Source organism: Carassius auratus, chromosome 16, assembly GCF_003368295.1.
Source record: "Carassius auratus strain Wakin chromosome 16, ASM336829v1, whole genome shotgun sequence".
Lineage (NCBI taxonomy): Eukaryota > Metazoa > Chordata > Actinopteri > Cypriniformes > Cyprinidae > Carassius > Carassius auratus.
Genome location: NC_039258.1, coordinates 15,844,886 through 15,863,441, shown reverse-complemented (window position 1 = coordinate 15,863,441; position 18,556 = coordinate 15,844,886). Strand labels below are relative to the sequence as shown.

General features: G+C 35.6%; 1 protein-coding gene across 3 annotated transcripts in view; it reads right to left on the bottom strand.

Moving 5' to 3' along the window:
• The window catches only part of LOC113116291 (FH1/FH2 domain-containing protein 3-like), a 153,874-nt gene that overhangs the window by 17,783 nt on the left and 117,535 nt on the right, over positions 1–18,556 (bottom strand). For 2 of the 3 annotated variants that reach the window (XM_026284365.1, XM_026284366.1), the window contains exons 6-14: positions 17,658–17,752; positions 14,904–15,015; positions 13,731–13,825; positions 13,505–13,648; positions 12,581–12,822; positions 4,240–4,356; positions 3,825–3,959; positions 3,231–3,281; positions 1,186–1,373 (exon numbers count right to left, since the gene is read on the bottom strand). In XM_026284365.1, coding sequence (XP_026140150.1) covers positions 1,186–1,373; positions 3,231–3,281; positions 3,825–3,959; positions 4,240–4,356; positions 12,581–12,822; positions 13,505–13,648; positions 13,731–13,825; positions 14,904–15,015; positions 17,658–17,752 — 1,179 coding nt within the window. Of the gene's footprint in view, positions 1–1,185; positions 1,374–3,230; positions 3,282–3,824; positions 3,960–4,239; positions 4,357–5,390; positions 5,439–7,255; positions 8,217–12,580; positions 12,823–13,504; positions 13,649–13,730; positions 13,826–14,903; positions 15,016–17,657; positions 17,753–18,556 lie in introns of those variants that run through there. The other variant, XM_026284367.1, reaches the window with a different exon arrangement.

Sequence of the window (18,556 nt, the reverse complement as noted above, 5' to 3'; positions counted from 1 at the left end):
ATGGATGTGCTTTTTTCTCTCTGATTCTGTACTATAATCAAATATGACCCTGCTATTCTAGAAAATATTCTGTCACACCACCACACTGTTTTTTGTTGTTGTTCACAGATCAGTCTAGGGTTAAGTCTCTTGCTCAAAGCTCACATCCTGTATGGTTTAAACCTTTAACCTACTGGTTACAAACCAATCATTTTAAACGCTAACTCAGTTACACTGCCTCAAATATTCATGGAAAATACATAATTAAAAAAAAAATGTCCTAACTGTAATAAAAACATTTTAACTTGCAGTCATATTTCATGTATTGTATTAAATTAAATTTTTCCAAGTTGATTGTCCTTTTTTTTTGGAGATTTTTTGAAGGTATAGTTTACCAAAAACTGAAATTCTGTCATCTTTTACTGCTCCTTATGCCATTGCAAACCTGTATGACTGTAGGATTTACAGAAAGCTTATTGTCCACACAAAGTCCATGGGGTTGAATGCTGTTTTGTAGAACATCTGAAGCATTCTTTAAAATATCTTCTTCTGCATTCCACAGAAAATATAAAGTCTCATGGGTTTGGAATGACATGAGAGCGAGCAAATAATGTCAGAATTTTAATTTAATTTTAAAAATAAAACTATTACTTTAAAACTTTAAAAACATGAAAAGAAATATAATCCCCTTTGCACAGTTCAAATTGTATACTTAATCATTTCCTAAGAGCTGCCATTGAGAATGGGGATTTTCTTGCAAAAGCAAGAACTAAGATTAAAAGGCGGCTAAAATTACAATTAAGTTTAGAAGATTGAAACATTGGGTACCCAGCTGTGCTATTCTCATGTGAATATGTGTGTCTTAAGCTAGTAGGAAACTCCACAGCGAGACTGAGTGATTGACCAGGCTCCAGTCGTTCAGCCCGTTCATACCAACTCCAGCCCCTCAGATTCAGATGTGGCTGTATATGAAAGGCTGACTGACCACTGACCCAATTTCTGAAATTTTGGTTAATATTTGAGGTCAATAAACCTCAAATAAATGTAGTTTTTTCCTAATGGCTGACTGCCCTAGCGGCTTTACATTGTTTTCTTTACAAAACATTTGTGTGGTAACAGCTTGAGTCCACACTTTGGAGAAAAGATTAGGACCAGAGATTTTTCCAGAAATGCCAGACCGTATTACTGTAGACAGAGTAATCTCACCTCGTGCTGGTTGTGGAACAGAACGTTTATCCTCTTGAGCTTCTACAGTCAAAGGGGTGGCAGAACGAGACAAAGAGCTACTGGAGGATCGGGAACTCAGGCTGAGGGTGATTTCTGTTCGCCCCCGTGTCGTTCTTGACCGTTCCCTTTCATTTTCCTCTGCTGCCAGCCGCTCCAATTGCTTATATCTGCACACATCACATAAAAAGATGAAAGTCACTAAAAAACATTAAGTATCAGGGCAATTACGCAATGCTCATTTTCATGTCTGACTTCAAAAAGAAAACGTAATGTAAAAATGTTACATATCCTTTAAATTACCTAAATAAACCTGTTCAATTATGAGTATGTTTTTGATTTCTGAATTAAAATTCACTTTGATACTGTGCTGATATCATTAGGAAAATCCTTGAGGGAAAAAAAAAATGATGCCAAAAATAATATAATTTTAACAAAACAGCTTTAATTATTAATTTTTGCAATATTATGGTCTAACCAAAAGATAAATGAATGAATAAAGAAATAAAAGTTGCAAAATGTCATGTGTTGTCACTTCCCTATAACTATCGCTTTTATTAATTATATTTATGAATTAATAATTAATTCCTAAAAACACTTTTAAGATATGCATACTCACAAGATTACATTTGTATGGCATGTGTGTTTTAAACCAGATATTGTAATGATTTTAATAATTTAATGATTCATATTTGATCAATTAAACAGAGACAATTTAAGTGCAATCAGCATGCAAGAGAATATGGATTCCAATTTTGTATATAAACTTCACTTCCAAATCCTCCCACTATGTTACTTATAGTTCTCCCTAAACAGGTGTCAAAACAGATACTGTCTGCTCTCCTCCTGTCTTACCAACCCCCAAAAATGTGCCAGTTCTAATATACAACATTTGCTAAAAACAATTTATTTTCATCCAGTGAAGTTGGATTATCCTTTAATTCCATAACATCATTCTACTATACTGTAAGGTTCACATTAAATTGAAGGAAAAAAAAATAGTTTGGAAGACCGTGACTTTTGATAAGATCTTGAATAAATGCAAAGACATTTCCATTTGCCAGAATGCATGTTTTTAACATTTACTGTAAATGGAAAAAGCCCATGTCTAAAGTCAATTACACACCTTGTCCTGCCGTCTTTAAAGTTCTTAATCTAAAGCAGGCATAAAGGGGCCCTGATGCCCATATTTCACCTGCAGCACGTGCCGACACGCTTCCCATCTGTTGCTCTGTACAATAAATGTTTTCAAGGTGTATTACTACCATTGTAATGATAATTTATATTAAACACGGCACAAGCGTTTATGACATAATTGCATTGGGCCGCAGTAATTTATCCAATATGATAGAAATCTTCTGTGATACTGTATGAGAAATAATTGTCTGATATAAGTAATTATAAAGAAAATAGAAAAAAATTCTGTCCATCATTACAATGTTAGAAACTTAAGGATTTTTTTTTATGAAATACAAACATTGCAACAACATTACAATACTAATTTACTAAAATTACAAAGTAATACCAAAGTCCTCCAATTTAGTAGCTACTGTAAAAGTTTGAGTCACAAGATGAGAGACATGATAGGACCAATAAGCAGCCATGAACAATAGCCAAATGTACACTACAGTTTGTTGTACACTATTAAAAAATATTTGAACAATGGCCGTTATATAATATAATATTATATTATCATAAAATGCTGTTTTTCTATTCATCAGAGAAAAAAAAGCAGGACGTTTTAATTTGTGATAATAATAAGTAATAATAAAATGTTTATTGAAGAAGCACCAAATTTTGTAATAATCAGACAGTAGTAATGGCCGACGAAATAATAAATTACATTTAAAAAAATGCTAAAATATATATCTTTTTTGAGTTGTAATAATATTTTTCAATATTACTGTTTAACTGTATTAAAATTAAACATAAAAAAACTTGTTGCCCCCAAACTTTTAATTATTATATTATATTATATTATATTATATTATATTATATTATATTATATTAGTAATTCTGTAATTTACCTTTCTTCTCGAGCTTGTTTGACTTCTTCTCTCTTGTCCACATAATCCCGACTGCCAAAAAAGTAAATCAACATGAGAAAACACGTAAAAAAGTATTAAAGAATGCCTTTTATATGTCAAAAAAATACATTTGGAGTTCATGGGGTTAAATATTGTTAACATATTTTTTTATTAATTTTTTTTTATGTTTATTGTTAATCAAGTAGTAACCATTCAAGTATGTATTTTTATTTTTCACAACAGAAGAGGCTGACTAAAAGACTTGTATATGTTATGACTGACAAGCATTTGTCTTCCTGCAGCCCACTATGATAATCCACTGTCTGGTCTGAATGCAGTTTTCATTTGAATGACCATAATAAGAAGGAATAACTTGTCCAGTCAGGAAAACTCCCAGATATCTGATAAAATTTGGATGTATGCCTCGGCTGCTTTTTTAAACTGCTGGACAAAATTTTTCTCATGGCTATCTCCAACATAAGAGATACGATATGACGTCAGAAACGCTGATGTATTTGTCATATTTATAAAAGAATGTAGCCTAGGGTGAAAACACACACTGCATCAGAATAAATGCTGAGAAAGGCAACAAACTTGAAACGGTTTCTCTCTTCTCTTTCAATGCGCTGAAGTCTCTCCTCTCTCTCCAGGCGCCTCCGCTCACGTTCTGCATTCAGAGACTCCTGATGTTGCCTATAGGAGGAGGTTAACAATCCACCTAGAGTAGGCCTGGAGAACCAAAGAAACCAAAGGGGGACAGAATTTCAGAACAACTATATCTCAATATACCAAAAATTATAATCTTGGGCATTTGAAGAGTCCGAATTTAGCTTGCTCCTCAATGATATGAGGAGGTTTCCCAATCATAGTAGAGGACAGCTTTTAAATGTTTTGAAAATTCCCAGATGTTATTTTTGTAATCATAACCATTTTAGTCTCATAACTGTTACATTCAAAGATTCCTGTGCAGGACAGAGCCATATGCACTTCAAAGGAAACAGTGCCTCACCTGTCGGGCTTACTGTCTGCAGGTGGACCTCCTGGGGGGCCGAAGCGGTTGTATGGTGTGGATGGGGCACTGGACACCCCAGATGACCTGCCGGGATATGTACCTGCGTAGCCATTGCTAAAGGACAGAAAAAGAGAATTTAATTCAAAGTTCAGCCATATATAACCAGTTTAATTAGCAGGAGTCTTTGTCCTGAAGTTTCCTGTAAACAGCATAAAGCTAAAGTCTCGATTTATCCAAGATAACAAATGACCATATTTCCCATATGCTTGATTTATCACACTTATCTTCAGCTAGTACACTCAGCCAAAGTCTGATTCCAAATGATGTCATGTATTTCCTCCATCAGGACCACAACAGACACTTGCTGTAAAGCCTCACTCGACTGCCCAAACAACCAAGAACACACACACACACACACACAGGTGCTCTGCTAAATCAAGCTTTTACACGAGTGAGTGATAAAATAAACTCTTTTCCCCAAATAAAGCTGCTTGCCAGTTCAGATCACTGGCTGCAGATGTACACGATATGACCTTGTATTGGAAGATATGATTCAAGACACGCAGGGGCTCGTTTCTCTGTGCAATCCCACATCTTTATTAAAAGAGGTCAGTGACATGCAGTTATTCGCTCCCTACACTTGTCTCAGTGTTTGAGTCTGTTGTGATTCATTACACATATTATCGGAGTAAGAACTCTGAATCCTCACTTACTACCAATGAAACAAACAGACACTGTTCGAAATTCCAAAATGTTCCAGCACCTAAAAACATCAAGAGCCATCACATTTTAAAGTGATATGAATTGTTTTTGATTTGCCAAATGGAAACCTACTCTGTAGAATTGTATGGCTGTAAATAAAATAAATTAAAATAATAAAACTGTCTTCATTAATATTTAACTTGCTTTTGTAATTGATTACAAATAGTAAAAAATATATCAGTATATAAAATTGGTTAAATATGGCACACCTTTATGCGTTTAAAACTTTAAAACATTTTCATGTAAACACCAAGAGACGAACAAGAAAAGATGGGATGAAGTATTTAGGAAATGACACAAGCCAGTTTTGAACCCATATGACCTTTTCCTTTCAAACTTTGCACCAAAGCTCACGAAGTTCCTTTGCTTCCAACTTGTTCCCTTACCTGCCACATGAACTGCATGAGGTGTTTGAGTATCTAACATCTGACAGACTGCACAGAAGAGACAGAACATGGAAACAAGTTAGTAATCTATACATAAATTACAGAAGGATTAGTCTGAATGGAAACTGGGATAGAAAAAGAGAACAGAGGGACAAGTGCAGCCGAGAGACAGTGACAGTGACAATACAGACAGAAAGTGAATCAAAGCAGTATCTGTTTATCAATTTAAATATTAGCGACCTTGTTAAATAGCCAGCAAGGACAGCAGAAGGGGGAAATAAATGCAAATTCACCTTTACGAGCCCGCTAACAATAATAATAATATGTCAGTGTTATGAAATCCACTACAATAGATTAGCAATTTTAGCATGTAAAAATTATCAAATACAAGGCTAGTTTTAAAAAGGTCATCAATGGAGAAAGATGCTTTTTGGTGAAGTTACAACACCTAACAGCAGGGGCAAACTTGACCATGCTAACCAATCAAATCTTCACCCCTTGCTTGCCATTGCTAGTCCATGGCAGGTATGTCGGCTGTGTCATCAATGGTTGCCCAGCTTTCCCAGAAGAGAAGATTTTGATGTCATGTTGACTTTAAAAGAGTACCGTGCCATAAGCATAAGACTGCTGTGTAATTAGGTTATTAAATATTAAAGAGTCCACATTTGCATAGAGCCAGCAGACTAAAATAAAACTGTCTTTGATCCACTTTATAATCCAGATGGGTTCCTCAAGCTGCCACAGTCTTAATGTCAGACAAACATGCACATGACGTCGCAAAGCATTTTCAGCTTTATTCTCATGAAATGTGGAGCCTTACAGGCACTGTTCAGGGTGAATTATAATTGCCTCTTTATATATGACTTAATTTAAAGGCTTCTCTTGGCTTTGTAGTAGTACAATGCACCAATGAAAGGCAGATGAGCTGTAAATGTCAGTATAAGTTAGAATCCTTTAGGGAGTGCACTACAGTGGCTAGTGCAAGTGAAAAAAGGAGACTTTAGTTTATAAAAAGATCTGTCTTTTTGCATTCCATCAAATATAAAGGAAGCAACATAAAGCCCACAGAGTATAATGATTTACCAGGCTCTGATCATACTGGTGTACATTTCTTCTTTTATTGGTCTAAAGATTTGATATATAGGACAGGATAAGCCACATATTGCACATGACCATAAGTTAAGACACAGTGAGCGTAGCACTTTTTATGAGGGTGCAATTTTTGGAAGATACAGGAAGTTTTACAGTGTTCTCTTGGAAGCAGATACAAAGGGATAGGGTGATGATCCACTGGGTGAGGGTCTGACTCTTTTCAGAGGTGGGCTTGATGGAACAGGCAAAACAATAAACCCTCGCCATTCACAGGAGATCCAGAGATCAAGCGAATCCCATGCCACACTTCCTTCTTATTAGAGGATGAAAGTTCCACAAATACTGTGGTTGTAGTGTTTGTGAGACTTGAATCAGTAAAAACAGACATAAGTTCATCTCTCAGGGATCTCATAGCTTGATTTATAGTATGCGGGAGTGAAAGTCATTCTCTGAATATGACATGCAGCTTTGAATGGCTCTATTCCAAACTTAACTGTACATAAGTGTCTCTCTTTCAAGACAAAAACCCAGTAGAATATGACTTGAAATGAAGGCAGATACTTTTTGTGACTATATTAACCCCAAGGAGTACTTGAGAAGTTGCCTTAAAATTGGGCAAAATTTTCCTGCCTACTTGTGTAAAAACAAAACTATCATTGCATATGATCCCTAACTACGCAGGTAGCTCACTAAGGTTTGGAACAGAGCCCATCTGCACATGCATGGAAGGTATTCTGTGAGTGGCGAGAATCTACTGCATCTATCTGCACTACCTGCAGTGTTTGTCTGGGTCTCGAGCCTGCGGAGTGCCCACAGACACCTCGTCCAAATCCACTGGGCAAGTAGGAAGAGGTGTGGAAGAGAGCAGAGGAAGGGCAGGGGACAGGGAGTCTTCGCTTGGGGAGGTGGAGGTTGAGGAGGTGACAGAGGAACCCCGGGACGGGAGGGCCCCCAAGGACCTGACCGAAGCCCAAGAAGACAGTCTGGGTGATATCGGGGGGCCAAAATCTGGGGTAAAAGGAGGGGAGGACACTGGGGCCTTGCGGATAACCTTGATCCCAGACCTGTCCCGGAGGTTTTCCTCATTGTCTGTATCAGCGGCATTGGGAATGAAGTTGACCATGCACTTTAAAGGCAAACACAAGCTAGAAGCTTCATCTACTGTTGATGGCATCCAGCTACGAACAACAAAATAACAGCAGAAGATCTAGTAAATGATGGTGAACACCATGATATGTTGGGAGACGTTTATGTTAGTCAAGTCAGGGAAGAGATAGCATCAGAAAATGGATAAGGATCTACAATCTGGTTTCTAGCTCTAAGACTTTACACCCTGAAATACTATTCCGCTGAAATACCTTTCGGATGCCTGTCTAGAGAGCTCTGTTTTCTGAAGCTCCTCATCCTTTTCCTCCTCTTCCTCCTCTCTGTGACAAAAAGGAGGGATTGAGGGTTTGAAGGAGGGATGAGCAAAGAATGGAGAGGAAGAACAAATGAAAGGAGAGGACAAGAACAATAACCTTCAGCCCATGCTCTGACGGCAAACAATATGACACAGGTGATCACAACACAAAACTTTTAGGAAAAGTCATATTATGTTTACTTGGTCAAACTTTATGTCACATCAACACAATATGCAGGAAACCACTGCGAATGTTGGAATAATCATACAAATTAGTTTCCTAGACCAGGGCTAGGCAAGGCTGGTCCTAGAGAGTCACTGTCCTGCAGAGTTTAGCTCCAACTCTGAAAACCTCACCTCCCTATAGTCTTAGTAATCCTATAGACATTGGCTCTGTCCCAAATCACACACTTCACGTGCACTTGCTGTCTTGTGCACGTATCCATCTGTCATTCTGTCATGTCCCATTTGTCATTTTAGCTTTCAGAAGGCTGTTAAGAGAGCGCCCACTTTGCGGCCGATATGTGCCCTAGATGCGCACTGAAGCGAACTCTGTGGCAGACCTCTACCTGACAGTCAAATCGGCATTACGCCATGAAAGTGTGGACTCAGAGGAAGATCCCAGGGTTTAGGGTGAGATTTGCTGGCCTTTGCAGGACAGTGGTTCTCTAGGACTGAACATGCCTACCCCTGCCCTACAGGAAAATTGGACACACATGGCCTCTCAAGTCGTATTTATGACTGAGAAGCCCAAGAGATAATTTTGATACTGCATTTATGACTTTGGGGCGTAAAGTATAAAACATGGAGGGGGAGCAAACCATTGCTGTAGTGACTGCTATGTTTTGTCCATTTTTCCTCTATATTGCTATCAATTTTGCTATCGATATTATTATCTATATTGCATTCTCATCATTACAGTCACATAACATACATATTGTAGGATGAAAATAGCATGTATTTGACCGAAATTATGGAATCGTGATTCCAAGATGATTATCTAGATTCCACAAGTAACAATTATCAACTCTTTGTCAGTGGTGAATCCGGGCAATGTTTATATAGTTACCAGAAAATGGGATAATTCACCTCAAAGATTTGTTGGATATTGACTAAATATTTTCTATCAAGTTTGGCTTCAATAAGCCTTTTCCCCAAGAAATAGGCAACAATGAACTTGGTGTCCTCCGTGTTTCCTATTCTTTCCCACAACAAAGCACTCGATCATAACAAATTGGTAATTAAGACTTCGGAAGTGGGAAGTAGGAAATCACTGATAGCACATGAAAGCAGCATGAGTCTATAGACCAAAATAGACAACTCGATCAGTGTAGTTATTTATGAGCCAATACTTTTTCGTCAATCAAAAGCATACAGTGAGTGCATTTGCATGCACACTCTTAAACTGATTATGCTTACTAAGACAACAACTCCTATGGTTATGTAAATGAGTTAAACTGTTTTCATTTATCGGCATAAGGTCATAAAAACATCACAACTCACAGAACAAATGGAATACTCTGTGTAGAATACATGGTTGTTTATTTGATGTAACCTCTGGGAAATAACCATATTTTTAAAATTAAAATATATTTTACTTGCTTTGCCAGGTTATTTATATTTAAGGTTATCATTATGTTGGTCAACTCTTATGAATCAGTTCTTTTTAATGAATCAAGCACATATAAAAAAGGCTGCCAGTATGCCACTAAGAAGAGCATGAAAAGTCATTTATTTTGCGAGAATCATTTTAAATGTATCATTTGGAAATTGTAATTGGATCGAATCTTTCAGAACATTTAATTTATCACAATTCCCATTGTCAAAACAGAACAATAACTGATTTTTTTGGGCCACGACCAACCAGTTGAGACCCACTGAGTCACACAGCAGTCAATACAGCAAAGGATTAAGACCTTTAGGAGGAAGAGAAGAAGTCCTGTGCCTCACTGCTCAAGGGTCTCACTGTTTCTCTCCATCTCCCAGTAGACTGGTATTTATTACTAATATGGAAAACACCACACTTCAAAGGTCCTTCTCATTTCCTGTGGTGGGTTAGCTAACAGACGTCAGGATCAGATGACTGACTGAGATGAATTCAACCATCTGTCAACCAAACCACTCAAAAAAAAATAACCCATGAAGCCTATCACTAACAGCAGATCCTGTCATCAATAATCGAAAGCACAAGACGTCTGTTCAGCTCAACAAAAGTAGGAGAGTGATGTGAGATATAAAGAGATAGTGACAGGAGTATCAGTGACAGGAGAGTCTCAAACATATTCTTGCTTTTCTGGCCACTATTTGACTGCAGGTACTGAGCGGCTTTCAGACAGAATCAAGTTCCTAGCAACAGTTCTGTTAGTAGTTACAGTTTACAGATGTCACTTGTCGATAATTATTTAGTATTATGGCTGAGATGACGAACATGATATGCTTTACCAGATACAAACAGATAATAGATATCAAAACATTGGAAATGTCTTTAAAACAACATATACTTGAGAAGGTAATAAGGTTTGTTCTAAAACAAGATCATTTTTATTAGATATATTTTTATAACATACTGTATGTACCATACAATTTTGTAGTTTTGCTCAACAAAGCTGCATTTTTTTAAATTACTTTAAAAAACAAACAACCAAAAAAAAGATATTATTATTATTATTATTATTATTATTATTATTATTATTATTATTATTATTATCATTATTTATGTGATGCTAAGGCTGAATTTTCAGCAGCCAATACTCCAGTCTTCAGTGTCACATGATCCTTCAGAAATAACGGTTGCACTTTATTTTACAGTACGTATACTTACATGTACTTATAGTGTACTTACAGTGTATTTATTTAAGAAAGTTCTGGTAATACAAGGTAACTAAATGGGGTAGGGTTAGGTTTAGGGGTAGGTTCAGGCCAGGGTTAGTACGTAGTTATTACATAGTTATTCTAATTACTATAATAAGTACATATTATGTACATGGGGAACAGGACTGTAAAATAAAGTGCTACCGAAATAACTATATGCTGATATGGTGCTTGTGAAATATTTCTTATTGACACCAATGTTGAAAACAGATGTGTTGCTTAATATTTTTGTGGAAACTGTGATACACTTTTTGTCTATAATGTCTTTACTGTCACATTTTATTTAATTTAATGCACCCTTACAAAAAAAAATAAGAATAATTATATATATATATATTTATTTATTCATTTATTTTCTCAACTTTTGAACATCATTCATATAATTTTGACAGAATATATATTACACAAATTAATTTAAATTTATTAACTATATAGAATTTGAAGCTTAAAAAAATATTATTCTTGCAATGTCTGTATTTATTATATTATGTTACATTTATGCATACTTGCATTTTCTTATTTTTTTAAAGGATTTTATGGTGTTTAAACATCAAAGAAGTTCTGATTAGATTTCTACTCTTGATTACAGGATTCACAGTGCGTTCTAATAACTCAAATGTGATGGCCAATCAAACACAGTGGTGAGTACATTTTGCAGGCACAGTAATTCAATATCACCCCTATAAGATCCTCTCAGAGACATAGAATACATCCAGACTCCTCAAAATTCCACTAACACAGAGCAGCTGAACTGGCCTGTTCTCTCTCTCTCTCTCTCTCTCTCTCTACCGCCTTATGTGACCTTACCATGTCCCTTCTTACGATTGACTCACTGGAAGAGAGAAAAACCATATGAAGCTTTTTCAGTGGCTGATATACTACTGTGGTTCCTGGTTTGGATATCTGTGCATTCACCTTTGTCCTTTGAAACATTCAAAGGATACGGATTAAGTTGTATTATTATAGTTTACAACAAAATATACAAGGACAAGATCGAGCACCTCATGCTGTGCTACAGCCCTGAGAAGTATGCATTGCTCGAACCTCCATATTTCAGTAACTTCCTATTTCCTCTCAGCCTCACAGGTTCCCACCACCTCCCTCGTGTACATATGATTAATATGAATGTCTGTGCACTAGCAAGTGCTCTCTGTCTCTCCCTCGGAGCATTATTAAATTCTCCATCTTCTTTTGGATCTTAAAAACTCTCATGTCAAAAGTAGCATGATAGAACACCCAATATAAAACTGCTTCCTGTTCTTTAAAAATCAGTACATCCTGAACAACACAAAGTGTTTCATGGCTGAGAATGAATACATGTGGTTAGGGGAGGGTAAAAAATGGCTTAGTGTAAGGATTTTCACTTTCACTTTTTCATAAATGCCGCAAAACAACAATTGAAAGTGTCATATATCATTAGTTTTCCATTTTCATAATCTGTATATTGTTTAGTTGCCAAGTAAAAATATCTACACATACAAGATAAATGTACTTCAGAAACAAAATTATCTAGTAGATACTTAATTTGTCAACTCTTTAAAATAGTCTAAATAAATAAAATGTCTAAATAAATAAATAAACTGTCTAAACAAAATAAACTTTCAAATTGAAAGATTTTGAAAAAATAATCACACATAAAGTTGCTTCTCAAGTAAATGCATATAATCTTTTGTGTCACTATTGGTATTCTAAGAAATTAAAAACTATGATAAGTAATACAAATAATAATTATTCCACAAAAAAATAAAAAATAATAATAAATGTACTATAGACACAATATAAATTCTTCAAGTGAACTTCTCTCTCTCTTTTTCTCTCTTCTCACCTTTCGCTGATATCGTCTATCATCTGGCCATTGAAGGGCAGTTTGTTGGGCGTGTGGCTGTGACAGGGGGAAGAAGGAGCAGAGGTGTGGCCTTTCCCGTTTTGGAGTGAATGTCTTCGGCTGCGGCGACGTTCCAAACCCCGCCTCTCAGGTGTGGCTCCTACACTGGCCCGACGCCGACTTTTGTGTCCGGATGGAGGAGGCTGAGTCTCATCATCACCGTCTTCATGACGTAGAGTTGACTTTGAATAAACATGACTATTAGACTAACAGCAAACAGCAAATATTGCATCTTTATAAAAAAAAAAAAAAAAACACTATGCTCTTCCGTCAACTTATACGAATTGATACGTACCTCTCCCGTCTTAGTGTGTGCACTCAATCACTGTAACGTGTGGTACCACTATGCTAGCATTTAGCTTTGCACCATTCATTCCCAAGGATCCAAAAAGGGATGAATTTAGAAGCTACCAAACACTTCCATGTTTTCCCTATTTAAAGACGGTTACATGAGTAGTTACACGAGTAAGTATGGTGACACAAAATAAACAGTGGTATTTCCTGAGTGGATAAAAATGATGACTATAATGTATGGCGTGATGATATAGCTGCGCCAAGGTCGAAGTACTGCAAAGTGCTCTTCCGCCATGCATTATAGTTCAAAACAGAACTATAATGCATTTTATATCTGCTTAGAAAATCGCCACGTTTTATTTTGGGAGAGGTACGTATCAACTCATCTAAGTTGAGAGAAGAACATAGTAGAAAATGGAAAAACAGTGGCATTTTCCTTTAAGGATTTATATATCAAGTATAAATTTTTGTTAATAAAATTCTTCATACATTTTAGTTTTGGTGCAAAAAAAACAAAACAAAACAATATTTAAAAAAAATTCCTAAAAAGCAAACTGAGCACATGCTTACCTCATAGATATTGAACTGTTCCACTAGGTCCAAATCTGTGCCCTTCCTGTTAATGTGCCTCTGGGCCACAGCCTCCATGCCCTGCTCCTCCAGACTGTCAACCACATCATAGAACGTGTCCTGGTCAGGAAGACCAGCCAATGCCTGAAGGAATACCAGAGATACATGAGAATAAAAGTACTAATGCAACTTTATATATAACACGTGACTGAGAGTGTACTGGTACCTTGTTGATAAGGGTCATGGCATAAACCAACAGCTCTGTGTCCATTCCATCTTTTTCATCCAAGATTTCCATGGCATTAGACCAGGGCTTACAGTCTGTATACACGTAAATTAAAGGGTCAATGAGCATCAGTGACACATAAGAGAGTATACATTTTTTAAGGTAAAATGTATGCAGATATACACAAATAGCATTAATCATTCATTTATAAATATCACCACATGACATTTAATTTTAAAGCCAAAGACCAAATAACCAGATATTTAATCATTATTTTTTGTAACAGTAATGACATATTAAATAATTTCCTGTTTTATGTTGTGTTGTGTATAGTTTTTTTTTTGGTTTTGTTTTGTTCTACAAAACTTTGTATTGCAAGCACTTCCTACAGTATGTTTATTTGCCTCTTTATGACGAATCGCTTTTTGTATTCCTCAGTTGTAAGTCGCTTATAAAAAGTGTCTGCTAAATGAATACATGTAAACATAACGTTTTGTTTTGTTTTGTTTTGTTTTGTTATGCCTTGCTTTGTTGTGTTTTTTTTATTGAGTCTTGTGCCACATGGCTTTTATTTGGCAGACAAAAGTTGTCTTTAAAAAAGAAAAGAAAAAAAACACCCTTACTGAAGACGTATTGAAACAAATGAATTGAATTCAAAGGAACTGTGGTTTAATAAACTTCTAAGGGTATTTGAAGTGAATCGGTTGAAATATGGCTGGTTCAGAGAGAAATGAGCAGCATTAGTTTGAGGAGAAAATGTCTGATATGTAGATTAATAGCAGGAGACGTTCTGCTTCATCTGCCAGCCTGTCTGTCTCTCACTGGGAGACCAGAGACAGCGTTCTCTCTTCTTATGTAACAGTATTAATCTTTCATCTGTCCTGTCTTAGTAGCTCTTGTCCTAATAACCACTTATTTTTTTTCCCATTCCATTCATCTTGATTTACTCTGCAGGCTATCAAAATTTGTCCACTGCCAATGCAGGGGCCGATAATATGAACAATTATGTTAAAAATATCTTAAAAAGCGTCAAGAACAATTTGTTAACTGTCATCTGCTTTCTCTCTTCTAGGTAACCAAACCTCATCACAGAAGAAAGTTTCTCTCTATCATTTCAGCCCCCCCCCCCGTGTATGTGTCTGTGTGTGTGTGTTTTTAATGTGTGTATGCTACCTTGCTTGGTGTCCACAGTGTTGATGGCCTGGATGAGGAGAGGTGCGTTGGTCTCGGTGTATTCCACAAAAACGAGCAGCAGCTTCAGAGCAGTTTTAACAACTAACCGGAACTGCACACATGTACACAGAGAATATCTTGACACATTTTCCTGAATGCGGTACCATGGAGGATATTGATAACAGCCTCTGACACATGACTGCACACTTACAGATGGAACTATTTTAAATGTCCTGCAAGTAGTCTGCAGTGTAAACCTTGTATCCTGTCTGTTCTCTGTTCTCCTGGATTTGTAGTCCCATTAGACATCTTAGTTTTAGATTTAGCAAAACTTTATGCCCATTATGTAAACCAGTATAATTTTCTTTAAACATCAATTAAATAGTGGTGTCACTGAAACACCCTCAAAACAAAACAAAACAAGACTTAAAATATTATATTTATTCTATATTTAATATATATATATATATATATATATATATATATATATATATATATATATATATATATATATATATATATATATATATTATTGTTACAGGAAAACAAAAAATACATTTTAAAAAATGATTAAAAAAAAATATTTTTCTCTTTTGCAGAATTTTACATGATTTCTTAAATGCATTAGACATGGAAATATTGAGACAATGTATTTCTCTAAGGAAACTGTCAAAAAGAGAAGAACCACGGAAATCTAACAGACCAAAAAAAAAAAAAAAAAAACAGGGTCAAGCATGTGAATGTGTATATGGAGTAGAGAATGGGTGGAGAAATGAGAAACAGATCTGTGTTTAATAAAGTAAGAGCTGCTCTATCAAACCATACTGCATCTTTCATGTGTGCCATATAACAGAAAGACAGAGAAGAAGAAATGCATTTACAAATGGCTGCATCCAGCACAGAGCTGCATAATAATTTCTGTTGATGTGGTGATCACAAACATCCATTCATATCCAACCTTGTACACACACATACTGTACACATCAATGTGTCCTCATCATATGTGCTCATACCACCCCTAGAGGGCTGGACAAGACTGAGAGAGGAAATCGGTCTAGAACTTTTGATCGTGCCGTGCAAAACCGTGCCACACTTTGTGTGCTGGCACACCTCGAAGCTGCCCTGCTGAGTTAAAGCATACTTTACAAACACTGGCTTAAAAGAACATAAATACAGGGAGAAAACAGGAAAGTCAGTCATGAACACTGCGTGCAAAACTACGCCACCCTATGAGAATTGTTCAAGTTGGCACACCTGGAAGCTGCCCTAACTTAAAACATTTGCAAACATTGGCAAAAAGAACATGAATACAAGAAACAGTACCTTTCGGGCCTTGTTGAATTAATTACGTCTGAACAAAATAATAAATCTGGATTTTCAAAGCAAGAGTTTCTCATTTACTTTAGATTTTTGACTAGCTTTTAAAACCATTGTATTAAAATCATATTGAAGTGCATAGGCCCAGCAGTACGCAAAATTATACACATGCCATAGGCTAAATAAAACTATACAGTTTGTCAAAATTGGTTTTTTTGAATTTCATTTTTATTCGAAATGTATTTATATAATTCATGCTATTATATAGATGGTTTCATCGGGCGCACGTGCCTGGCCCTAAGTTAACTTCTGGTCTGTGTTGTGTATATCGGTCTAACTAGCGGTGCCGTCTACAAACGCAGTGAAAGTTAAGGTGATGAGTATACTGAAGTTGGGCTCAGGTGGTTGTGCTGTGGGATGTGTTTCCCTTGTGGAGACTCGCCACGATTTTAAAACCAATCGATTTTCCAAAAGGCTTAATTTCATATACACAAGCACATACTGCACTTTTAATAATAATAATAATAATAATAATAATTCCTTTCATTTATAAGTTTAAATATAAAAAAAAACACAGGTGTTTTATTTCTGAAGATAGACTTGCATGTATTATATGCCTGATAAAGCAGATAAAGCAGCGTTTCTGAGCGTAGCTCTGCTTTTTTTACAGCTGTTGCTGGGGAAACCTCTATTTCTCATGCTTTAAAGCATTTCCTGCTGGCAAAGAATGAATTTGGATTTTCATTAAGTCCGCCTGATTTACGCAGCAAACATTATTATTGTGTTTTATTGTATTGCATTATCTACTCTAGAGGGACTGATGTTATTGATTCTATTTGGAAGTCTACCGGAAGTTAAGTTAGGGCCACAAAAGCGCGCATGCTCAGTAACGTTTGTTTATGTTGTTGCCGTTGAAACCGTCTATAAATCAAGCATTATAAGCAATGACGCACCGATATGATTGCAATTCTGGCCAATACCAATAAGCCAATTATTTTCATGTCATGGCTTCTATTTTGTTTAAATCATTTAAGAGTGAGACACCAACAAAATAAAATCAACTGTTTTTAATAAACTGTTTTAAGCTGTTTTACTCTACAAGTGAATTTACGCACCAAAACATGATAATCTATGTGAAAAATGCATATTCCTTTTGAGGTTTGCTTAAAAATGACATTTAATGGTGTTATTTAATTATTCATGTTTTTACATTAACTTTAAGTTAGAAACATTTAATACTTCATTTTAGCTGATATATGTATCAACCCTTGCTATATATATATATATATATATATATATATATATATATATACTGTATATATTGAAAATAACTGATAACCAACATCACTTGACCCACTAGGAAGCAGGAAAATTTCAGAAATGTCACAAAGTGAAATACACACTCATTGATAATGTTCATAGTGAAATGTATTTTACCTTTGATCCGACCAGTGTGTAAAGCCACTGTACAGTTTCATTGTGTCCAATAAGCCCATTCATTCCATCCACATACAGCATGATTTGTCCAAGAGCTAAAAGAGGGAAGGAAAAAGAAATATATAAATATATTTACATCTCAGCAGTTTGACAAGTCTGACAACCCCACAACCAAAACTATTAAATATTCAAGTCTTTTGTTATAGCTTGGATTCCAGTGTTCAAACCCCTATAAAAATACAGATAAAACAATATTAAATTATCTTTGAATAATTGAATTATAAATAATAATAATAATAATAATAATAATAATAATATATTATTTTAATAAAATAATAATACAAAGTTGAATTATTGCTCTGAGTGCCTTGAAGGATTGTTTACCATTTTTATTAATTAGTTGCAATAGGCAGTAGGTTATAGGTATTGTTTTTTTCCTTTTCATTTATGGATTTGGTCAACACCTTAATCCATATTGCATTCGAGACAAATTTGATCAGCTCAAGCATTTCTTGGGAATTGAACCCATGACCTTGCTGTTGCTAGTGCCATGTTATCATGTTTGAGCCACAGGAACACAATGAATAGATCACTGCTTTGAAGCCAAGTTCATCAATTACATCTACTGGATTACAATGAAGTTTTTATTTAATTACAAAAGGATAACTTCATGCATGTTAGCGTGGATTTGAACCCAGGAGCATGAATTCAACTTCTGGCCCACCTCACCATTGCATAGTGCTTTTATTGCACTATAAAATTAAGAAAGTATAAGTTCTTTAAGTTTTAAGTATTTAATATTCCTTAAGCAAAACTGTGTGCTTTAAAGATGATTGATTTTCACTTATTCGCAACAATGAAGCAAAATGGTCTTGTTCCACTGATGTGCATGAGCATGT